The following is a 24,868-nucleotide window of genomic DNA, read 5'->3' as shown; positions in this document are numbered from 1 at the left end:
ATTCGGCCACTCTTGTGTTGCTATAAAGAAATACCTGGCTGGGTATGGTGGCTCATGCCTGTAATCCCAGCATTTTGGGAGGCCAAGGTGGGAGAATCGCTTGAGGCCTAGAGTTTAAGATCCCCCCGCCAAAAAAAAAGAAATACTTGAGACTGGATAATTTATAAACAAAATAGGTTTAACCGGATCATGATTCTGTAGGCTGTACAGGAAGCATAGTGGCATCTGGTTCTGCGGAGGCCTCAGGGAGATTTTACTCATGTTAGGAGGCAAAGTAGGAGCAGGCACATCACTTGGCAAAAGCAGGAGCAAGAGAGAGCGGGGCAGGTGCTACACAGTTTTAAATAACCAGATCTTGCAAGAAATCGCTAACAAGAAGACTGCACCAAACCATGAGGGATCTGCCCCCACGATCCAAACACCTCCCACCGGGCACCACATCCAGCACTGGGGATTACAATTCAACATGAGATTTGGGTAGGGACACAGACCCAAACCATATCAACCCCTAATGCCAGCAGAACCACTGACTAGCTTCGGGATCTCAAGAAAGGATTTTAAAGCTCGAATAGTCCCAGCACTGTAATAATTACAAGATAAAATGTAACTACAATGTAGCATCTACACAATAATTGTGATTCTCTTCTCTGTTCTTGTTCAATCCAATGTTAAGTACAAAAATTTAAGTGAAGGTAAATAAAAGCAGTGGGGAATGTCCTTGTCGTGTGGTATTAAGGAGAAGAGTCTCAAGCACAACTGCCTAAGTTGCAATGACCACAGCTACATCTAGAAGGAAGATGTGAGATTTTTTATTGTACGTTAACTAGAAACCTAGCATGAGGCAGATGGCTGGGAGCAGTCCAGGGAGTGTCCAGGATCTTACACAGAAAATCGCGTTTGGAGAGGAAGCTTGTTGCTCATTGCCTTTTGTGCCCAGCTGCCTGAGTTCCCTTTTCCACCATTTTATTTGATAATAAGCTATCTAGAGAACTTGCTCCCTGTGCTGAGCCAAGAAGGGAAATGTGTGAGCTTTGAAGGGTGCAGTTTCTTTCGAGGAATGAAGAGTATCTGTGCAAACTTGGGGCAGTTCAGAGCAGAGTGAGCTGCAAACTGTTCTGCAGGTATGGGGCTGGAAGGCTTCACACAACCTCATAGTCCTGGGACCCAAACTTTTACTCAGACCATGGGAGCAGGTGAGACAAGAGTCGGGCAAGTCAGACCTTTTTTTTTTTTTTTTTTTTTTTTTTTTTTGAGACGGAGTCTCGCTCTGTCACCCAGGCTGGAGTGCAGTGGCCGGATCTCAGCTCACTGCAAGCCCCACCTCCCGGGTTTACGCCATTCTCCTGCCTCAGCCTCACGAGTAGCTGGGACTACAGGCGCCCGCCACCTCGCCCGGCTAAGTTTTTGTATTTTTAGTAGAGACGGGGTTTCACTGTGTTAGCCAGGGTGGTCTTGATCTCCTGACCTCATGATCCGCCCGTCTCGGCCTCCCAAAGTGCTGGGATTACAGGCTTGAGGCACCGCGCCCGGCCACAAGTCAGACCTTTAATCCGCCCTGATAGGCTGAAGTGTGGGCTTGTGGCTTTTCTCCTTTGACCCAATTATTAGCCTCCACTTCCAATGTATCTGTGCGCAGAAGGCTCAGCTAGATGTGTCAGACATTGCAAATCCCCAACATAAATTAAAGTTTAACCCAGAATACAGAGACCAGGCAGGAGGAGGAGAGGAAAGGTAGAGATATTAAGCTCTTCTCCCTTATCAGAAAGAAACCTAGCAAAAGAAATTTCATGCTTAATGGGCCAAAGAGTAAATCAGAAAACTCCAGGGGTGATGGAATGCCCCTGGTGGTGGTGGTGGTGATGGGGAATTCTTTGCCCTGTGACCTCCCTTGGATTAATTTCTCCCCAGGACAATGGGAAAAATCATTTAGTCCTTGGAAGTTTTTATTTTTGATTTGATTTTTATTTTTAGTTTGCTTGAGAGTGACTCTGATCCTGTTTCTGATTGTTCCTCAGCATCGTACTGAGTAAGTCACTGGCCGTGTAGCATCTGGAGTGATTGGAGTGACCCAGGATCCCCAGTTCCCACGTCACAAATGAGGATCCCACATATCCGGGGCAGCGATGGAACATTGTTTCTGGGTTTGTCTATCTAATCTACTCATCCCATCTATCTAATTTCTCTATCTATATATATTTCTGCTTACCCATCCATCCATCAATCCATCTTAGCTGTAGGTTCATCCATTCATCTATTTATCCTATTATCTATGTATCTATCTATCATCTATTAATAGCTATCTATCCATCTGTCTAATACATCCATCATCTATATCTACTTTGTCTATCTACCTAAACTATCCAGCCTATCTACTCTATTATCTATCTACCCATCCATCCGGACCTTGAGCTGATTCCTCTGCACTCAGCTGGCCTGAGGCCAGGTGTTGGTTGGCTGCCCAGGCTTAGGAGATGCACCCAGGCTGCAGGGATTGGTTGGCCCAGCCCAACCCAGCCAGCCCTCCCACAGCCTTTCCTACATCAAGGGCCAGGGTCAAAGGCCTCCCATCAGACAGGGAGAGGAGGTTGTGTGGGACAAACTGCTCCTGACAGAAGGTACCAGGCTGGGAGTGGCAGGCCCGGGGCGGGGGTCCTGGCCTGGGATGGAGAGGGGTACTGCCCAAGGCCCATGCGGCTCCCGGGTGCTGGCCTGGAGGATGGGAGATTTCCTGGTAACTGAAACCAAGCCCCTGGCAACCTCCCAATGATTCAGGCTGGGTCTTTCTGGACTTTAATCAGTCTCTCTCTCTCTTTCCCATTCTGAGTGTTTACTAGGGAACTGGAGGCCACTTGGCTGCTGGTTTTAGCTGGGCCTTTCTGGACTTTACCTCTCAGTCCCTTTTTACCCATTGCTGAGCCCTCCCTGCTCTACCTCCAGCACTGCCCGTCCCTGCCTCTTCACTATCCCTGGAGCTCCCTGGGCCCTTCCCTGGGCCTCAGGATCTCACCTTCCATCCCATCTGCCCTGCAGGATGTCCCAGCTGAACCTGTCCTGGCTGGGCCTCCGGCCGGTGGCAGTATCCCCGTGGCTGCTCCTGCTGCTAGTCGGGACCTCCTGGCTCCTGGCCCGTGTCCTGGCCTGGACCTACACCTTCTATGACAACAGCCGCCGCCTCCGGGGTTTCCCACAACCCCCAAAACGGAACTGGTTTTGGGGACACCAGGGCATGGTGAGTGTGGCAGCAGGACAGGTCTAGGTCTCAGGGTGGATGGACTTCCTGAGGGGTATGAGGCTGACGGAGTGGGGGTGAAGGGGTGAGCTCAGATCTGGGGTGGCAGAAAAGCAGGGGAGGCATCTTACTCATTGCTCTGTTTATTCACTCATTTCTGTGCTGTGCCAACCCAAGCCCTTCTCACCTCCTCATCCTCCCACTCCTGGCCTGCATCGAGTCCTTTTCCTGTCTGTCTTCCCACATTAATGCACCTCTGCGGGGCTTCTGGGCAGAGGGTTGGCTGCACCGAGAGGCGAGTCCCTGGCATTCCCACATTCTCCATGGCTGGACTCGAGGCCTCCTGCACCCACTGTCCAGGGTCCTCTCCCTGCCTGGACTATTTCCTGTTGTGAGGGTACAGCTGGGCTAGAGGAGAGGCGTGGGCCCTCTCCCACTTCCACCATATCTGAAGGCACCTTCCTCTTATCTTCCTCTTCCTCTTATCTCCCTCTTACCAATGAGACCTGTTACCAAACCCAGATAAAAGTTGGTCACTCACTTCCCCTTTCAGAAGCTTTCCTTGGCCTTTCCCTTCCCCGAGACCTTGCCCTCTGACTTAGACCTGCTCTCCTCTTTGGGGGACGTGGTCTTAGTCTGCTCATTTGCAAATGGCAGGATTGATGGGTGTGTCCACAGGTGAAGTGGGAGGGTGCACAGGACGCACTAGCACAGAGCCTGGTGCAGAAGCTGCTCCCAGGTGGGAGACACTGTCCTGGTGGACGGTCAGAGTCACCTCTGCTCCCCTAGTGGCTGCTGAGAAGGGAGGGTCTCCTGTGTGCAGAACCTTCTCCATGGGAGGAACCGGAACCTCTGTGAACCAGTCAGGACATGAAGGGGTGTGGGGACCAGCCTTAGGGACATGTCCTGAGGCCATACTGGTCCCTACGAATCTCCCCTGTGAGGACCTCCCCATGTGGCCGCCTCTGGGCTGAAATGACTCCCAGAACAAGAAAATCTTTCCTCTCAAGCTAAGCGGACCTCTGTGAGCGGACAGTGTGTCTTCTCCCTCTGCCCTGGGACGTGCCCTTGGGACTTGGAGATGGTCCCAACAGAGAGAGCAGGAGGAATGTGGATAGATAGATAGATAGATAGATAGATAGATAGATAGATAGATGCATAGATGCATAGATAGGATGGATAGATGGGTGGATGGATGGGTGGACAGGTACGTAGATAGATAGATAAAAGGATAGATGGATGCATGGACACATGGTTGCACAGATAGGATGGATAGGTGGATGATGGATGGATGGGTAGATAGAGTAGATAGGATGGATAGATTAGGTATACAGATAGAGTAGGTATATATGATGGATACATTAGACAGATGGATAGGTAGTTATTAATAGATGATAAGTAGACAGATAATAGGATGAATATATGGATGGATGAAAGTACAGATAAGATGGATTGATGGATAGATGGGTAGGCAGATAGATATATAGATAGAAAAATTAGATAGATAGGACGAATAGATTAGACACACCCAGAAATGTTTGACCAACTACCTGGGCATCCCTTAGCCTAGTCAAGTGGACACCTAGAATTAACCGTCACAGAAGGTAACGACCCCTGCCTTGCTTGCAGGTCAAATCCACAGAGGAGGGCATGAGAGTTCTGACTCAGCTGGTGGCCACCTATCCCCAGGGCTTTAGGGTCTGGATGGGCCCCGTCTTCCCCCTCCTCAGTTTGTGCCACCCCGACATCATCCGGTCTGTCATCAACGCCTCAGGTACCATCTGGAACACCTGGTGGTGGGTGCTGTGGTGCATTTGAGGCCTGCACTTCCTCTGTCCCCAAGCTCCCGTTTGGCCCCTGCAGTACTCTGGCCTCTCCTTTCCTTCTCTCTCAGCCATCTTCGTCTTTCTTTCATGTATTCATCAATTCCCATCTCAGTGTCTCCTCTCTCCACTGCCATCTGAACCCCTGTTCTGGTGTCTGGGCTGCCCTGGAACACCCCGAGAGACCTCAACTCAAGGCTCTGTCTTGGAGGAAACCCCAACCTTAAGGAGATGGACCTGGATAGAGATATCCCCAACTTCATGGGATCAGGAAAGGGCCAGAGGGAGATGGATGACAGTCCAGGGAAGAACAAGGTCTCTGCTGGGGCAGGCTGGAAGACTTCCTGGAGGAGGAGTTGCTGGAGTTATGTCTGGAACAATGAGTAGGAATGTTTGAAAGGAGAGTGCAGGGTGATGCAATTGGACATCGTTAGTATTCAAGGCCCCTTGCCAGGCCTAGCATCACCTTGCCTGTCCCAAAGCCTAGAACAATAAGGAGGACTTGTGGCTGGTGGGAGGTCTGGGCTGCTATTTCCATGATGTCCACCTCTAGTGGGTCAATTCCTTTTACCCCATCCTATAGCTTGTCTAACCTAAGTTCATTGCTCTCCTGGTGCAGGCCCTGGAGATCTCCAAAAGGAGACTCCACCCCAGCTTGGGACCCTTTCCTTGACCCCTGTGCTTCCCATCGTTGGACAGGCCAGGCTGAGCAGGGGAAATGGGCAGCATCCTACAGAGACCATGGCTCTGACATTAAAATGCTGAGTGACTCTGGGCTGGTTCCCAGCTGTCTCTGGTTATTGAGGTCTCTTTCCATTGTGAGTGGTGGAAACCCAACCTGGTGTGGTCTAAGCAAAGAAAGATAATCTATTGACTTTAAAGTCCAGGGAGGATGGCCTTCAGGCATGGCTGGATCTGGGTCTCACACAATGTCACTGGGAATCTTTCTCTCTTTGCTTTAGCTTTCTCCAGGCTGCTTTTCCTTTCAAGGCGGTCTTTTCCTCATGATGTCGAAGATGAGTCCCAGAAGCTCAGTTCCCATTGGAAACCCCACCTTTCCCTCAGAGTTCCCAGAAATGGCCCATGATTTACTTCTCCTTGCCTGAGTCATAGGACCAATTTTTCCCCAAATCCCTGTGACTGATTGGCCAGTCTTGGCAGGCCTGGGTCTTCCGGAGCTACTGTTTTGGGGGCGCAAAGAAGTTTGTTGGTTCAGGATTCAGGCCATGGGTGCAGCCAGACCCAGTCTTAGGCCTCAGGCTTGCCATGGTCTGGGACTGCGGGCAAGTGACTTTATTGTTCAGAGTCTCAGGCTCTTCATCTGGAAAATGGGATGAATGAGAGCTCAGGAAACACGGTGTGTGGATCCACATGGGGAAAGACCTTTTCTGTCTGTGTAACTGAAGGACTGGAGAGTCCTGTGTGGAGGATGTGAGGAGGAAGCCCGGGTGGGGCTCAGCACTGAGAGGAGGATGAGATGCTGCTTGAAATCCTCAGGGCGAGGGCTTCGACCTCTTCTCTGCAGATCCTTCTCTCTCACAGCCTAGGAGAGCATGAATTGGGTCCTGTTTGTTTTTCTCCATATTCACAGCTCGGAGGAAGGTCTCCTATACACACAAAGCCTGGTGTGCACCTTTGGTGATGTGTGCTGCTGGTGGGTGGGGCCCTGGCAGGCAGTCATCCACATCTTCCTCCCCACCTGCATCAAGCCTGTGCTCTTTGCTCCAGGTAGACATTGCACTGGCCACGCCTTGCCCACAGCTGGCTCCAGCTGATCACGTGACCCATGTATAGCCAGGTGGGGCTGTGGTGGAGACGCCATTGCCTCCATCGCCCCTGGACTTCCACCTGTCTGACCTCTGTTCCTGCTTGCTCATGTCTGGGACGTGTCTCTATGATGGCTGTTATAAGGCCAGGTCTGCTGTACGGCTATGTCTTGTCACATGTATATTTACACATGGGTCCTGGTTACACCTGAAATGTGTTATACCTGGTTACATCTGGTATGTCATTCCAACTGCGGTCATGTAGAGCTGGTCATGTGTGGGGTTTATCTGTGGCCAAGGACATGTGGGGCATGTGAGGGCCTGTTTGGTTCTTGTCTCAGGTGCTGTTTGACATTGTCGTTTTCTCCTGCTGGTCACATCTGGGCCATGTTTGGGGCTTGTGTGAGTTCTGGGACCCAGAGTCCCTGCGTGAGCTGTCTGAGACATTATTTGAGTCTTGTCTGAGGCTGTGTTATGGTATGTTTGGGTCATGCCTAAGGAACAGTCTGGATCACATGTGGGCTATGTCTGGGACGTTAAAGATACCATATTTATATTCAACCCAGAGCTTGTATGTGGAACACGCTTTTAAGGTCATGTTAGACCATCTCATGTGCATGTTAGAGCATACTGTCTCGTGTTAGGAATTGTCATGTATTTTGTGGCCATGTCAGGACATGTGAACACATGTCAGGGTCATGTCTCATGTCCAGGTCCATGTCAGAAGATGCCATGCCAGGAGATGTCAGAGAGTGCTGGGGCAGACAGGGTGTCCTAGGTCCTCGTGAAGGCATTCTGTAGAGTGCCGAGCTGTGCTCAGGGGTTGAGGAAAATGTTGGGTCATGTAGGAGGCGTGTCAAGGCATACTCGAGCCGCGACATAGCTTCTCCGTGCCAGGTTAGGCAGTGTCATTGTTGTACTGTGCTGCTGTAGCCTGGTCTGGTCTTCCCTCCCCTCCCCCATCCTCCCTTCTTCCTCTGCCCTTGGCCCCCTTCCTGCTATGTGGGGCTTGGAGGGGAGAAATGCAAACCTCTTGCTGGGAGCCTCCCCCCCACCCCCAAAGTTCCTCCTTCACCTGCCTCCATGGCCCCTGATTGTCCTCATTTATGTCAGCCGCCATTGTACCAAAGGATAAGGTCTTCTACAGATTCCTGGAGCCCTGGCTGGGTGAGTATCTGCAGGTGAACAGGGTTGGGAACAACCTGGAGGGCCAGGGAAGGGAGATGCCCTTGCCCATGGCCCTTGGCTGCCCTGTTAGGGGATGGGCTCCTGCTGAGTGCTGGTGACAAGTGGAGCCGCCACCGTCGGATGCTGACACCTGCCTTCCATTTCAACATCCTGAAGCCCTATATGAAGATTTTCAATGAGAGTGTGAACATCATGCATGTGAGTTATTTGAAGCCAAGGTCCCAACTGCAGCCTTGGGGTGGAGGGACCACAGACAGATCTGGTCTGGAATTTTGGCTCTGCTTGTGCCATTGGGCCATTGCTCTTCTTCTCTGAGCCTTGGTTTCCTTATCTGTAAAATGGGGCTAATAATCCCTACTTAAAAGATGGTCAAGGTGATGTAATGGAGTCATGTCCCTGGTGCATAGTAGGTGCCCAGAAGGTGTCTGTTTCTATGTTTCCATCACCCAAGCCCTGTAAACTCAAGAGGGTCACGACGACAATTGCATAGTAGCTGTTGCTGGTAAGAAACTTGAAAACTGATTGGTTTAAAACAATAAGGACTTATGATTGCTAATAAGTCTGTGGGACAGTTGGCGGGTTCTTCTGGATGTGGAAGGGATCATTCGTGGTACATGAGCAGCTGGGGGTCAGGTCAGCAGCCTTGCAGGTGTTGGTTGAATTCTGTTACATGTTTGCGTTTTGGCTGGGACATGTTTGGGTTCTCCCACATGTCTGGGTTTGGCCTCAGCTGGGACCCCTGGATGTTCCTCCCTATGATTGTCTCCTTCCAGAAGGCACCCGTGGTTCACAATGCAGGCAGGGCTCCAGGGAGTGGAGTGAGACGAGGTTTAACTTCATTCGTTATTACCTCATCATTTTCACCACATTGTATTTTGACTTTGAAAGCCAGAAGTCCAACAGAATCAAAGGCAGGGGGTAAAATAGGCTCTGTCTGTTAATGGGAGTTGCTGAAAAATCACATTGTAAAGGGTGTGGATATGGGAGGAAGGGAAGAATTGTGGCAAGGTTTTGTGAAGTGTCTAGGATTTATTTTAACTTACAAATTGATAAGTTAGTTTGTTACTGTTTCATAAATTCTTCCAGAAGGACAAGAGACTCCTAGGTCAGAGACAAAGGATAGTTTACTACTCATGACACAGAGAGCAGCATGTGTTTCTTGTTAGATTGCATTTTTTTTTTTTCTCCAAGCTTCCCAAATCCCATGGGCTGACACAGGTGGGCTTCTATAAATGCCTGCTGACATAGTATATTGCATTACAGAAAAGGAGAATTAAGCTTAGGGAATCTGCTTTTATAGCAAGCAAAAGCAACATGTCTAGGGGGAGTCTTTACCTTATCCCTCAAAGTTATTCTTTGCAAACACAACTCTGATAAATTTTCCATGTCAAGAACATCAGTGTCTTGCATTCATGACATTCCCAGAAAGGATGCTCAGGACTCGCGAAGGACTACCTCCCCAAAACAGGGAGATTGTTGAAATCAATTTATTACAATGCAGATGGGGAAATCCATCATTTATTGAGCATGAACCAATGCCATGTGCCCATTCCATGACACGAGTACATATTGTCTAATTTAATTTTAAGAACTCTGTGAAGGAGAGATGATGTATTTCCGCCCTATGGCAGATGATGAAACTGCAGGTCTGAGAGATTAGGGAGCTAACCCAAGTTCACCCAGCTAATGAGTGAGCTTGGCGTGGTGGAGCAGTTTCTAACGTGGATTATATGGCTCCAAAGCACATGATCTTAACTGTTCCTGAAGATTTGACAGGTGCGATATAGGGGAGGGTAGTGAATTGACTAATGGCACACAGAGCACAGGAGCCAGAGCTGGAACTTGAACCTAGGTCTCCTAACTCCCAATCTTGGGTCTTCATCTCTTAGTAGTAACAGCTTTTGCTTGAACCATAACCTGGTCCTCCTTGGGGAGGGGTCCCAGGGGAGAAGATGAAGAGGCTTATTCTGGGGAGTGCGTCTTGACGGTTGGGTTTGGAGAGGTGCTCAAGGGAGCAAGGAGCCTGCCCCAGCTCTGTCCCCTTCTCTGGCTAGGCCAAGTGGCAGCTCCTGGCCTTGGGGAGCAGTGCCCGTCTGGACATGTTTGAGCACATCAGCCTCATGACCTTGGACAGTCTGCAGAAATGTGTCTTCAGCTTTGACAGCCATTGTCAGGAGTAAGTTCTTGCCCAGGGTCTGGGATCTTGGGCCGTGGACCCAAAGTGGGTAGGTGGGGGAGGGAGGACTGAGCGGGGAAATCAGACAAACCTTCCTGGAGGAGTTTCGTTATACCTGATCATTGAAGGACTGGTGTGAACTCTATCTTGAGGCTTCCAGGGAGCCATCGAAGAGGTTTGAACTGGTGGGTGTGGTCAGAGCTGAGCTCTATAGGGGATTGACTGTAATGTAGCACTAAATGGAGTTAACACTGATGCAAAGAGGCTAGGGTGGAAGCTGGACCATGGACCGGTTGGAGGAGGATGAAGTCTGAACTTTGTGGACAGTTTCAAGGAGAAGGGTCAGGACTGTATAAGGGGAGGGAAAGAGAGAATAGGAGAAAAATGTGCAAGTTATACTCTGGATGCCTAGTGGCATGGACACATCTCATAGAGATTGGATGCAGGGGGAGAAGAGAGCTTGGAGAATCAATCTCATGCTGATCCCCACCCTGTATCTGTGGGGTCATCTGTTCCTGGATACTCCGTTTACTGATAGGAGGTAGCTCCTGGCTGCTGGTGGGAGGTGCTCCTGGGGCTTCAGGTGTATTAAATTGTTGCCTCCCTTTCTGCCCTTATCCTGCAGGAAGCCCAGTGAATATATTGCCGCCATCTTGGAGCTCAGTGCCCTTGTATCAAAAAGACACCAGCAGTTCCTCCTGCACATAGATTTCCTGTATTATCTCACCCCTGATGGGCAGCGTTTCCGCAGGGCCTGCCGCCTGGTGCACGACTTCACAGATGCCGTCATCCAGGAGCGGCGCCGCACCCTCCCTAGCCAGGGTGTTGAGGACTTCCTCCAAGCCAAGGCCAAATCCAAGACTTTGGACTTCATTGATGTGCTCCTGCTGAGCAAGGTGGGCTTCTCTGGGATCTGAATTCAAGAAGTAGAAGGGAGTTTCATGTGAAATGTCAGATGAAAGAAGTTGAACTTGATCCAGAGGGCACTAGGGAGCCATGGAAGGTGATTGAGGAAGGGAGGGACAGGCAGAGATAGGTTTTAGAGATGACTCTGTGGAGTGCACGTAGCAGGGAGCTGCTAGGTTTGAAACTGACAAGTCTGAGAGTTTGCTCTATTTACAAGCTAATGAGTTAATTGGCCACATTTAAATAGGTACATTTACATCTACATCTATGTCTGGATCTATGTTTATGTTTTTGCCTATGTCTTTCTAGATCTTTGTCTCTGTTTGAGTTTGTGTCTCTGTCTATGACTATGACTGTGAGTCTTTGTCTTTGTCATTGGCCATATCCGTTCGTCTTTGTATCTGTGTCCTCATCTTTGTCCATGTCTACGCCTTTGTCCTGTCTTTTCTATGTCTATGTGTATGTCTTTGTCTCTGTCTATATTTTCATCCATGTCTATGTCTTTGTGTGTATCTGTGTCTGTGTTTATGTCTTTGTCTTTTCTCCGTGTTTGTGTCGTTGTCTCAGTGTCTGTCTATGTCCGTGTTTTTTGTCTGTGCCTGTGACTGTGTCTTCGTCTATGGCTGTGTCTATGTCAATGCTGTGTCTATATCTTTGTCTGTGCCTGTGCTTGTGTCTGTTTTTGTCTATGTCTATGTTTATGTCTATGAGTATTTGTGTCTGAGTGTGTCTATGTTTATGTGTATTTGTGTGTCTGTGTTTCTAAGTCCGTGACTTCATCTATGTGTGCATCTGTGTCTGTATCTGTGTCTATGTCTACGTTTATGTGTATTTGTATTTGTGTGTTTGTGTTTCTAAGTCTGTGACTTCGTCTATGTGTGTGTGTCTGTGTCTATATCTTTGTCTATGTTTATGTGTATTTGTGTGTCTGTGTTTGTAAGTCTAAGACTTCATCTATATGTGTGTGTGTGTGTCTATATCTGTGTCTATGTCTACGTTTATGTGTATTTGTATTTGTGTGTCTGTGTTTCTAAGTCTGTGACTTCATCTCTGTGTGTGTGTGTCTATATTTTTGTCTATGTTTATGTTTATGTGTATTTGTGTGTCTGTGTTTCTAAGTCTGTGACTTCATTTGTGTGTGTTTGTGTCTATATCTGTGTCTATGTCTATGTTTATGTGTATGTGTATTTGTGTGTCTGTGTGTCTAAGCCTGTGACTTCATCTATGTGTGTGTGTGTTTGTGTTTGTGTCTATATCTGTGTCTATGTCTATGTTTATATATATTTGTGTGTCTGTGTTTCTAAGTCTGTGACTTCATCTGTGTGTGTTTGTGTGTGTGTCTATGTTTATGTTTATGTGTATTTGTATTTGTATTTGTGTGTCTGTGTTTCTAAGTGTGACTTCGTCTATGTGTGTGTGTGTGTCTATATCTGTGTGTATGTCTATGTGTATTTGTGTGTCTGCGTTTCTAAGTCTATGATTTCGTCTGTGTGTGTGTGTCTGTGTCTATATCTGTGTGTATGTCTATGTTTATGTGTGTGTGTGTGTCTGTGTTTGTGTCTAAGTGTATGACTTTGTCTATGTGTGTTTGTGTCTGCATCCGTGCCTATGTCTTTGTCTATGTGTATGTCTGTTGTGACGGATGCATTAAACCTCTGAATCAGAGCAGCCCATGTCTCGTTCACAGCAATACTACCAGCCAGAGCAGGATTGTGGCACTGGCTCTTCAGCCTCAAGTCAAATTTCTCCAAGGGCAATGTTTTCACCTGTATGTCCAGAAGAGTTTGCACCCTAGGAGAGGGGCCCTACATTATGAGTCTTGGCACATTTTCTATTTCTTCCCAAGAAAGAGAATGAGAGATACACACACACACACACACACGCACACACACACACACACGGAGGCAGAGAGAGAGAGATCGAGTGAGAATGTTTGCTAGCTTTGTGAGACGGTGTGTGTTTTTTGCTCTGTAGCATAAACAAATCCTCTTCAGTGAGATGCCATCATCTGTAGGCTTACAACCCAAATGTCTCCAGGGAGATAAGATTCTCTAGATGTATCACTCTAGAATGTGGGCCAGTATCTTTGGAGCAATACTTAATCTCTAATTTCCAAAGGAAATTGCCATTTAATTCTCCTGTAACTCAGGTTGCCAGCAACTTTTTCTCAGAAATTTTTCATTAAAATGTTCATGGGTCATTGAGTCTTCCCAATAGGGACCAAGAGGAGGCAAGGAAGCCAGAGAGGAAGGTCATGAGGTGGGGGCTCTGGCCGTGGTGACCAAGAGGGGTCTAGGAGTGCAAGATGGACTTGGATTTCTGGAAAAAGGATGAATCTTCAGAGATTGTCTCAGATTAGACTCAAGAGCCCTCAGAGCTAGTGTGACTTTTTGTTGGGGGCGGGGTTTGGGGTTATTGCCTTCTCTCCAGGATGAAGACGGGAAGGAGTTGTCCGATGAGGACATAAGAGCAGAAGCTGACACCTTTATGTTTGAGGGTGAGAGCCCCAGTGTGGGGCTACAGTGGGTACTGGGATCTCTCCATTCCACAAACAGGGTGGTTGGACCTGTTGGTCCAAACCCCCCAGCCTTCCTGTCCCCCTTCCCCCACCCTCCCTGAAGTCCTCAATGTATGGGTGCTGTCTACCCTCGAGTGCTGAAACAGCCCAGAAACCCAAGCCTGCCTTGCTGCCTCCCAGGCCATGACACCACGGCCAGTGGTCTCTCCTGGGTCCTCTACCACCTTGCAAAGCACCCGGAATACCAGGAGCGCTGCCGACAGGAGGTGCAAGAGCTTCTGAAGGACCGTGAGCCTAAAGAGATTGAATGGTGAGTGCAGGCGCTGGTGGCTGTTCCTGAGCCTCTCTCGTTGACTCTGTTCCCCAGGTGGGAAGGGGAGAGGGGTTGTTTTTGTTGATGCTTCCACTGTTGCTTAGTGGGAATAGGAGCAGAGGACCACAGGCAGGACTTAATACCCAGCCTGACTGTCTGGGGAAAGGTTACAGGCCGTTAGGTTACAGAAAGACCTGGGCTTCTGAGAGAATTGGTGATGATATGTGAGGACGGATCACGCCACTTAGCACATGTTCAGCAAATGAACTTCCCCTCCACTCTCTTCCTTTTCTCCCAGAAATATCATTTTTTTCCAAACATCTTCACTTGTTGAATGTTTGCTCTTCTGTTCCCTAATTCCTACTCTCCAGTGCAGTCCAGGGATTTATAAGGGAGACCTGGGGGTAAAAGTCATCCATTCTAGTCCAGAACACCTGCATCGTTCATCCATCCCGTCCTCATTCAGCAAACGCTCCCACACTGCATTCCCACCCCCACATCTGTGCACAGCATCTTTCTGTGCTCTGGAGACCTGGGAAGGACCCAGCCCAGAGATCTGTTTTCCAGGTGCTCCCAGCCTGGTGGGGGAACTGTCCCTGGGCAGGACACTCCCAGCCCACGTGGGCAGGGGTGGGGTTTGCAGTCAGAGAAGCAGGACTGGGGAGTATAGAAAGTGTCTCAGTTGAGAGCCTGAATAATGATCTGAATAATGATTAGTAGATAATTGGGTACAGCTGGGGAACAGTGCTCTAGGTCAAGAAGACTGCCTGGGATCTTCACAGGAGAAAGGGGGGGGGAAAGAGAGAGAGAGAGAGAGAGAGAGAGAGAGAGAGAGAGAGAGAGAGAGAGAGAGCAGGGTAGGGGGCAGAAAGGAGAAGGAGAAGGGGAGAGAGAGGGAGAAACTCAGTCATGGTGAGATGATAAAACTGGGGCTGGCTGTGGTAACCTTGGCGAAAATGTTAATGGCTTCAGTTTAAGCCCAAGGGCAATAGGGAGCCATGGGAAGTGTTTGAGCAGGGGAGGGACAGGTCACATCTGGGTACCAGGAAGATCTTTCTAGGGCTAGTGTGGAGGGCATTCTGGAGAGGACTAGCTGTAGAATGAGGGCACAGTGGGGACATTCTGAGGCCTGAGCCAGGCCAGGGGCTGGAGGAAGGAGAGGAGAGGAAGCATTGGAGTGGATGGGTGTCTTGGATTCAGTGTCCTCCTGTCCATGCCTTTGCTCAGCACAGCAGCCCTGTGAGAAGGAGAAACATTTTTCTGCTTTTAAAACCAATACCTTTTCTGCATTTTTAACAAACAATTTTTTATTGCTGCATAATAGATGCACATAGATTTGAAATGCACGTGATAATCTGATACATTCATATAATTGGCAAAGATCAAATCAGTGTACCTGGGATATCTGTCGCCTGAAATATTTGTCTTTTCTTTACGCTAGAAACATAACTAACATAAGCTAACTATTTTGGTATATACAGTACACATCGTAAACTGCAGTGAGCCCACTGATCTATCGAGTGCTAGGTTTTACTTCTCCTATCAAACCTCTCATTTGTGCCCGTTAATCAACTTCTCCTCACCCCTCCCTCCCTTCTACCAATCTACCTTCTATTTTCACGAGATCCGCTTTTTCAGTTCCCACATGTGAGTGAGAATATGTAATATGTGTCTTTCTGTGCTGGGTTTATTTACTTACCACAGTGACCTCCAGTTCCATCCGTGTTGCCGCAAATGACAAAATTCCAGTCTTTTTAATGGTGGCATAGTATTCCATTGTGTATACACGCCACATTTCCTTTCTTCCTTCCTTCCTTCTTCCTTCCTTCCTTCCTTCCTTCCTTCCTTCCTTCCTTCCTTCCTTCCTTCCTCCCTTCCTGCCTTCCTTTCTTCCTGCCTTCCTCCCTCCCTCCTTTCCTTCCTCTCTCTCTTTCTCCCTTTCCTTCCTCCCTCCCTCTCTCTGTCTCTCTTTCTTTCCTTCTTTCTTTTTTTGAGACAGAGTCTAGCTCTGTTGCCCAGGCTGGAGTGCAGTGGCACGATCTTGGCTCACTGCAACCTCTGCCTCCCGGGTTCAAGCTATTCTTCTGCCTCAGCCTCCCAAGTAGTTGGGACTACAGGTGTGCACCAACCACGCCTGGCTAATATTTGTATTTTTAATAGGGATGGGGTTTCACCATATTGGCCAGGCTAGTCTCGAACTCCTGACCTCATGATCTGCCGGCCTCGGCCTCCCAAAGTGCTGGGATTACAGGCGTGAGCCACCACACCCGGCAGCCACATTTTCTTTATCCATTCAGTTGATGGGCACTTAGGTTGAATCCATATTTTGGCTGTTGTGAATAGTGCTGCAATAAACACGGAAGTACAGGTATCTCTTCAACAGATTTATTTCCTTTCTTTGGGATAGAAATTTGTCTTTCTTTTCAGTAGTGGAATTTCTGGGTTATACGGTAGTTCTAGTTTTAGTTTCTTGAGGAATCTCTGTGCTGTTCTCTGCAGTGGCTACACTAATTTATATTCCCACCCACAGTGTGTGAGAGCTCCCCTTTCTCCATGTCCTCACCAGCATCTATCGTTACCTGTCTTTTTGATAAAAGCCATTTTAACTGGGATGAAATGATATCTCTTTGTGGTTTTGATTTGCATTTCTCTGACGATTAGTGACATTGAGCATTTTTCCATCTACCTATTGGCCATCTGTATGTCTTCTTTTAAGAAATGTCTATTCAGATCTTTTGACCAGTGTTAAATAAGATGATTTGATTTTTTTTTTTTTTCCTATTGAGTTGTTTGAGCTCCTTATATGATATATTCTGGTTACTAATCACTTGTCAGGTGGGTAGTTTGCAAATATGTTCTGCCATTCTGTGGATTGATTCTTCACTTTGTTGATTGTTTCCTTTGCTGTGCAGAAGCTTTTTACCTTGTTGTAATCTCATTGGTCTATTGCCTGTGCTTTTGAGGTCTTACGCAGAGAATCTTTGCCCAGACCCACGTCCTGGAGTATAAAATCCAGATTCAAGCAAAAATTGTGCATGTGGTTAAAAGAAAGGGTCCAAACAATTTATGATAAAGATGAGCTTCCTTATTAAGCTCCACCTTAGCAGTGACTACGGTCAGCAGTTTTCTGTGTATTTTTCCAGAAAATGGCTATCCCAATGCCCACGTTTATATGAACTCCTGCTGTGATTTTTATTTACATGAACATGTACTGTTTTTTTCTTTGTAAATAAAACTATAAAAATAGACACAGTTCTGCACTTTATCTCTGAGATCTTATATTTTTCTCAAAATATGAGTTTTCAAAAATGAGTTTGTTTTTAAATTTGTTATTTCATTGATAAATTTTAATTATACATATTAGAGGTACAATGTGATGTTATGACGTAGGTGTACAACCTGAAATTATTAAATCAAGGTGATGAACAAATCCAGCACTTCATGTATTTATCATTTTTGTGTTGAGAATATTTGAAATGTACTCTCTTAGCAATTTCAATTAATACATTGTTCACTAAATCACCATGCTGTGCAGTAGATCTCAAAAACTTATTCCTCTTGCATAACTGAAGCTTCTATCCTTTGACCAACATCTCATCCTTCTCTGTCCCTCCCTCAGCCCTGGCCTCTGGTAACCATCATTCTACTTCTATTTCTTTGTTGTTGTTGTTGTTGTTTGAGACAGAGTCTTGCTCTGTCACCCAGGCTGGAGTGCAGTGGCACGATCTCAACTCACTGCGACCTCTGCCTCCCAGGTTCAAGCGATTCTCCTGCCTCAGCCTCCTGAGTAACTGGGATTACAGGCTCCTGCCACCACGGCCAGTTAATTTTTTTTTGTATTTTTATTACAGATGGGGTTTCACCATATTGGCCAGGCTGGTCTTGAACTCCTGACCTTGTGATCTGCTCCCCTTGGCCTCCCAAAGTGCTGGGATTACAGGCGTGAACCACCACGCCCGGCCTCCACTCCTATTTCTATGAGCTTGACTATTTCAGGTCCCAGGATAAGTAAGATCATGTGTGTTTGTGTTTCTGCACCTGGCTTACTTCACTTAGCATAAGTTCCTCCAGGTTCTTCCATGTTGTAGCAAATGAGATAAGTTTTTTTTTTTTTTAAGGCTGAATGGTGTTCCGTTGTATATGGAAAATATACATTGAAAATGAGCATTAAATTACAAAACCAATGAGAAGGACAGGTTCTTCTTGCACCAAATGAGATATTACAGATAAGGCTAGGGTTTTCCTTGACAATTCTGCCACCCCACCTAATCCTTTCTCATTCTCTAAAGGTGTCTCCAGAGCTGTAGATTTGTTATCTATCTATCTATCTATCTATCTATCTATCTATCTATCTACCATCTATCTATCTATCTGTCATCTATCTATATTACCTATCTATCTATCACCTACCTATCTCTATTATCTATCTAGCTATCTATCATCTCTCTATCTCATCTATCTATCATCTCTCTATCTCATCTATCTATCTATCTATCATCTATCTATCTATCATCTATCTATATTACCTATCTATCACCTATCTATCTCTATTATCTATCTAGCTATCTATCATCTATCTCATCTATCTATCATCTCTCTATCTCATCTATCTATCTATCTATCTATCTATCTATCTATCTATCTATCTATCTCCATTATCTATCTATCTATCTATCACCTATCTATCTCTATTATCTATCATCTATCTATCTATCTGTATTATCTGTCTATCTATCATCTATCTATCTCTATTATCTATCATCTATGTATCTATCTACCTATTATCTATCATCTATGTGTCTCTTTCTATCATCTATGTATGTATCTATTATCTATCTTTCTATATCTGTCATCTATCTATTATCTATCATCATCTATCAATCTATCACCTACCTCTGAATCATTCATTTCCATAAATATATATTCATATACTTTTTGCCCTTTTTACATGCATATATGTATATATTTGTAACTGTTTTTCATTAGACAGTGTGTCTTAATGCTATTTTTTTCTGAGTGGTAAATATTTTATTCCTTATTTATTAATCTCATTCCTATGTTGAAGACACATAAACATTTTCAATGATAGTAGATATTTCCAGTTTGCCTTCCAGATTGTCTGTACTGATTTACCTTCTAGCCTATAGTATGTGATGAGACTAGTGATCCCTATTTCCTCCTTTTGGGTAGCTGCATAGTATTCTCTTGTATGGCTATTTATCTAAACATCTTCCCATCAATGTATATGTGGCTTGTTCCTAACCTTTTGCTAAAAGTGGACATGAGGCAGTCAGCATGTGTGCACACTGACCATTCCTTACACGTATAAGCATGTCTGCAGGACAAATTTCCTCAAGTGCAATTGCTGAATCAAAGAACATTTGCATGGTACAATTTTAATTATTGCAAATCCTTTCCTATTAGCTGAGTTTGATGGCACAAGCTTTCCCATAACTTTACCAATACTACTAATGTATTATTAAATGTTAAAATCTATGCCAATCTTCACCTTTCTTCTTTTGATGGACGTTGTTTTAAATAAGAGTGAGGTTAAACATCTCTTGGACGTTTTCTTTTTGTGGAAGTTGGTCCTTTACTTTTTTACTCTTTTTCTTTGGATTCTTCAAAAATATTTACTTTTAAGAATGTGTATTAAAATTGATTTTTTTTTTTTGAGACGGAATCTCTGTTGCCCAGGCTGGAGTGCAGTGGTGCGATCTCAGCTCACTGCAACCTCCACCTCCCGGGTTCAAGCGATTCTCCTGCCTCAGCCTCCCGAGTAGCTGGGATTACAGGCGTGCACCACCTCTCCCGGCTAAGTTTTTGTATTTTTACTAGAGACGGGGTTTCACCATGTTAGCCAGAATGGTCTTGATCTCCTGACCTTGTGATCCACCCACCTTAGCCTCCCAGAGTGCTGGGATTACAGCCATGAGCCACCACACCCAGTCAAAATTGATTTTTTTTTTTTTTCTGTCTTGGGTTGCAAAATATTGCCTTTTAACTTTTGGAGGGTACTTTTGATTAATATCCTTTACTTGCAAAAACTACTACCTTGAGCATATTCAACTTCTGTGAAGTTAAATTGGTCCACATTTTTCTTTCATAACTGTAAAATCCATCAGTTTCCCCGGATTTTGTTTTGGACAGGGGCTCTCTTTATCAAATGTGAAGTTTTCACTTATGTCTTTTTCTGAGCTCTCTGTTCTTCTCCATGGGTCTGTTTTCTTGTTTTTGCCCCAGTGCCACACTGTTTTTATTACTGCAACTTTATAACAATTCTTTTTAAAAGTTTATTTCCTTATAGGAAGAAAAGGTCTCACTTGCAAACAGAGAAGCTGATAGTTATGTCTTTGCTCCCTTGATAATGATTGGGGCTGGGTGTTTCCTTAGGGACGACTTGGCCCAGCTGCCCTTCCTGACCATGTGCATTAAGGAGAGCCTGCGGCTGCATCCCCCAGTCCCGGTCATCTCCCGCCGTGTCACCCAGGACATTGTGCTCCCAGACGGCCGGGTCATCCCCAAAGGTGCTCACAGTCTCACGGGAAGGAGCCTCCTGGGTAGGAAGAGGGTCCCCTCAGGGAAGGAGGTCTTCTCCTGACTGCCCCCTTCTCTCCCACAGGCATTACCTGCCTCCTCAGTGTTTTTGGAACCCATCACAACCCAACTGTGTGGCCAGACCCTGAGGTGCGGGGCCCCCCTCCCTCCCTCTTCTTTTGTCCATTCCAAGGCTCCTAGAGGAGGGGGCAGGGTTTTGATCAGGAGAATCCAACATCACCTCCCTCCAAGACACACACAACTGTCTGTTTCTCCAAGGCTGGTAGACCTGGGAGATCCTACCCAGTAACGCTTCTTGGTCTCACCTCCAGGTCTATGACCCCTTTCGCTTTGACCCAGAGAACATCAAGGAGAGGTCACCTCTGGCTTTTATTCCCTTCTCCGCAGGGCCCAGGTAAGGGGGGCCTGTGTCTGAGATGGGGACGGGTTGATGGGTGCAGGGGTCTGGGCATGACAGTGGGGTAAAAGGGGACATTGTAGATGGTCCAAGTTCCAGCTCTCCTTCCCTCACCTCCTCTGGAGTTTATGGGAAAAGGTCCATAGAGTAGGGTTGGGTTGGTCCAAAAGGGTCTGTGGTGTGCTCAGAGCCCCCTCCCACCCCACCTTGGTCTAGGCTGGGGGCTGGAGCTGGGCTAGGCTTGCAGGATATGCAAGCCCACATGGGGATCCAGGCACAGATACCCCCTTCTCTATCCTCAAGCTACTCTAGGTGGGGTTGGCTGTCCCAGGCCAGGTTCCCGGCTTGAGGGGGCCAGGATGGGGTTCTTGGTTGCAGTCAGAGTTCCCACCCCCCGTCCCCCAGGAACTGCATCGGGCAGGCGTTCGCGATGGCTGAGATGAAGGTGGTCCTGGCGCTCACGCTGCTGCGCTTCCGCGTCCTGCCGGACCACACCGAGCCCCGCAGGAAGCCGGAGCTGGTCCTGCGCGCAGAGGGCGGACTTTGGCTGCGGGTGGAGCCCCTGAGCTGAGTTCTGCAGAGACCCACTCTGACCCCATTAAAATGACCCCTGATTCATCAAAAGTGAAGCACAGAATTACCCTATGACCCTATTCCACACTCCTGTATTGCATCCTAGATACCTACTCAAAATAATTGAGACAGGTGTTCAAACAAAAAGACGCTTGTGCATGAATGTTCATGGCAGCCCTATTCACAGTGGCCAAACGATGAAAACAACCCCAAGGTGTATATTACCAGATGAAAGGATAAAACAAAATGTGGTCCATCCATACAATGGAATATTACACAGCCACAAAAAGGAATGAAGCAGTGATCCCTACTACACTGTGGATGAACCTTGAATACATGATACTGAATGAAAGACATCAGATGCAAAAGGTCACACAGTGTACAGTCCTTTTATTTGAAATTTCCAGAACAGGCCAATCTGAAGAGATGTATAACAGATTGGTGGCTTTCAGCAGCTGTGGGGACGTGGGACTGAGGAGCGACTGCTAATCCGGATGGGATTTCCTCCTGGGATGGTGAAAATGTTCTGGACCTAGATAGTGACGAAGGTAGCACGACATTGTGAGTGCACTAAACGCTATTGAATTGGACACTTTGAATGGGTGAATTTTGTGGTAGGTGAATTCTACTTCAATAAAAAAAAAATGCTATTTTATCTCACACATAATATTTTTTTTCTGTGCGATTGTTCATATAATAATATGCTGTGAGTATCTTTCCATGACATTAAATAATCTTATGAAACATTTTGTGGTCTTCAACATGTGTGTGTTAAGTGTTCAAATCAGTCTTAATTAAAAAAAAAGACATTATGTTAGAAAATAAAAGTGTTTTGTCTCACTTTGTAAGAATTATCTTCTACACATTGACTGTTAGTAACAAATTGAATTATTCTTCATCAAGTAACATTTAGGGTAGAGATCTCATTTTCATAGCAATAGATGCACAAATATTCATGTAAGATACAGGTGTGGTTAGACACCTTTCATAGAACTGGTATGGTTTGGAAATTACACAGACACTGAATGTTTTGGTCGTATTAACAGAAGTAGATCACTGAGAAGGGAGAAGGTGACTTTTCAGCTCCCTCAGGTAAATGCTGATTTCATCCTCACACTGATCTTACAGGTTGTAGATGAACTCGCTTGTTCAAGGTCAACCACTGAAGGGTGGAGTTGGGGGTGAATCTGAGCAGTTTGGCACCAGAGGTCATGCCTTATCGTATCAAGGACATGATTTTCAAAGTGGGTCTCAGCCCTAGGCCCATCAGATCACCTGGGAACCCCTACAGATTCCAGACTGAGTAGATGAGACTCTTTCACAGGTGGTGCCTACATTTGCTTTGTTTTGCTTTTTGTTTCTTTTTGTTGTTGTTGTGAATTCATTTTGTCTTTTTGAGACAGAGTCTCCCTCAGTCTCTCAGGCTGGAGTGCAGCGGTACAACCATAGCTCACTGCAACCTCAAACTCCTGGCCAAAGTGTTGGCATTAAAGGTGTGAGCCACTCCTCCCGGTCCCTTTTTTTTTTTTTTTTTTTGAGATGGATTCTCACTATGTCGCCAAGCCTGGAGTGCAGTGGTGCCATCTTGGCTCACTGAAACCTCTGCCTGCCGGGTTCCAACGATTCTCCTGCCTCAGCCTCCTGAGTAGTTGAAATTACAGGCATGCACTACCACACCCAGCTAATTTTTTTGTGTTTTTAGTAGAGACGGGGTTTCGCCACGTTGGCCAGGCTGGTCTTGAACTCCTGACCTCAGATGATCCACCCGCCCCGGCCTCCCAAAGTGTTGGGGTTACAGGCGTGAGCCACTGCGCCCAGCCCCAAGTTTTTAAATATAATGTTGTTGACCAGAAATACGTTCATTCATGTAAAAAATAAAATGCCCAGTTGCCCAGTGAGAAATGATGGTGCTACCTATGCTCTTCCTCTGCCCAGTTTCTTCACGTGTATAAAGATAAATACTTTCATACCTTGTCCATCCTTTCATAGTATATTTAGCCAAACTATATATAATTAGTCACCCTAATTACATATTAGTATGCCTACACTACAATGAGTGTGCTTACTTGCTACTCCTATATTTTCTTTTTTTTTTTTTTTGAGACGGAGTCTCGCTCTGTCGCCCAGGCTGGAGTGCAGTGGCTGGATCTCAGCTCACTGCAAGCTCCGCCTCCCGGGTTCACGCCATTCTCCTGCCTCAGCCTCCCAAGTAGCTGGGACTACAGGCGCCCGCCACCTCGCCCGGCTAGTTTTTTGTAGTTTTTAGTAGAGACGGGGTTTCACCGTGTTAGCCAGGATGGTCTCGATCTCCTGACCTCGTGATCCGCCCGTCTCGGCCTCCCAAAGTGCTGGGATTACAGGCTTGAGCCACCGCGCCTGGCCCACTCCTATATTTTCATGGCTCATCTTAAAATCACATTAAATTTTCAGAATTTGTTCTCTTTGGTGCATAGTTCAGTTTGGTTTTTGAGATGGAGTCTCACTCTGTCACCCAGGCTGGAGTGCAGTGGTGCGATCTCGGCTCACTGCAACCTCCACCTCCTGGGTTCAAGCAGTTCTCCTGCCTCAGCCCCCACACCTGGCTAATTTTTGTATCTTTAGCAGAGACAGGGTTTCACCATGTTGACCAGGCTGGTCTCAAACTCCTCACCTCATGTGATCTGCCCGTCTCAGCCTCCCAAAGTGCTGGGATTACAGGCATGAGATAGTTCAGAGTTTTGACAAATGGCTAGAGTCATGTAACTACCACTACCATAGCCACCCTTGGTAGTCAAAAACCTCCTTCCACCCTGACCCCTGAAAACCACTGCTGTCTTCTGTCTTTCTATAGAATTGCTTTCTTCCTGTTGTGTGAATGGGGTTATACCATAGGGAGCCTTGGAGTCTCGCTGCTATCGCTTAGTGTAAAGGATCTGAGGGTCTCCCATGTTATCTGTATCGAGACCCTGTTTCCTCTTATGGCCGGGTAGAATTTCCGGACATGGATGGGACACTCTTTTTTTGTTGGCTAAAAGACAAGTGGATTGTTTCTGGTTTTTGGATATTATGAATAAAATTGCTATGGATATTTGCATACATGTTCTTGGGGGAAACTAAGTTCCCATTGCTGTTAGAATGGGATGACTGAGTCATAGTATCAGTGTATGTTTACCATGATGAGAAACTATCAAACTGTTTCCAAAAGGTCCGTGTCATTTTTAATTCCTATCAGGAATGTATTGAAGTGGCATCATTGTCTGGGGTAAATACCCAAGGTTCATCATCTCACATCAAGGAAATCAAGGACACAGACACACAAGAAGTAAGTTTAAGAGTTGAGGTTTAGGCCGGGCGCGGTGGCTCAAGCCTGTAATCCCAGCACTTTGGGAGGCCGAGACGGGCGGATCACGAGGTCAGGAGATCGAGACCATCCTGGCTAACA

The 24,868-nt window shown here is 46.6% G+C and overlaps 1 protein-coding gene across 3 annotated transcripts; it reads left to right on the top strand.

Moving 5' to 3' along the window:
* Nucleotides 1-2,499: 2,499 nt before the first annotated feature.
* LOC719317 (cytochrome P450 4F2) lies at nt 2,500-22,274 on the top strand. 3 transcript variants are annotated; one of them, XR_013409169.1, is made up of 13 exons: nt 2,500-2,615; nt 3,031-3,229; nt 4,859-5,003; nt 7,932-7,985; nt 8,077-8,204; nt 10,061-10,182; nt 10,808-11,078; nt 13,519-13,585; nt 13,787-13,916; nt 20,313-20,446; nt 20,542-20,637; nt 20,753-20,871; nt 21,280-22,193. XR_013409169.1 is itself a non-coding variant. In XM_077978208.1 (13 exons), the coding sequence occupies exons 2-13, from the start codon at nt 3,032-3,034 to the stop codon at nt 21,315-21,317; spliced, it is 1,491 nt and encodes a 496-aa protein (XP_077834334.1). In that variant the 5' UTR covers nt 2,500-2,615; nt 3,031; the 3' UTR covers nt 21,318-22,274. The 3 variants fall into 3 exon arrangements, 2 of the variants coding, with proteins under 2 accessions (XP_077834334.1, XP_014978685.3); XM_077978208.1 differs by having other exon boundaries at nt 20,764-20,871; nt 21,280-22,274; XM_015123199.3 differs by having other exon boundaries at nt 2,543-2,615; nt 20,542-20,606; nt 20,789-20,871; nt 21,280-22,274.
* Nucleotides 22,275-24,868: the final 2,594 nt, after the last annotated feature.

The sequence above is a fragment of the Macaca mulatta genome, chromosome 19, assembly GCF_049350105.2.
Source record: "Macaca mulatta isolate MMU2019108-1 chromosome 19, T2T-MMU8v2.0, whole genome shotgun sequence".
Classification (NCBI taxonomy): Eukaryota; Metazoa; Chordata; class Mammalia; order Primates; family Cercopithecidae; genus Macaca; species Macaca mulatta.
The sequence above is the reverse complement of the archived record's forward strand: the minus strand, read 5'-3'. Positions and strand labels throughout refer to the sequence as shown.

Bases quoted from the DNA above. Each gene is read 5' to 3' on its own strand.
- LOC719317 (XM_015123199.3), top strand. From the start codon at position 3,032: ATGTCCCAGCTGAACCTGTCCTGGCTGGGCCTCCGGCCGGTGGCAGTA. The intron at 7,986-8,076 runs GTGAGTATCTGC...CTGCCCTGTTAG, and splicing joins ATTCCTGGAGCCCTGGCTGG to GGGATGGGCTCCTGCTGAGT. The intron at 11,079-13,518 runs GTGGGCTTCTCT...CCTTCTCTCCAG, and splicing joins ATGTGCTCCTGCTGAGCAAG to GATGAAGACGGGAAGGAGTT.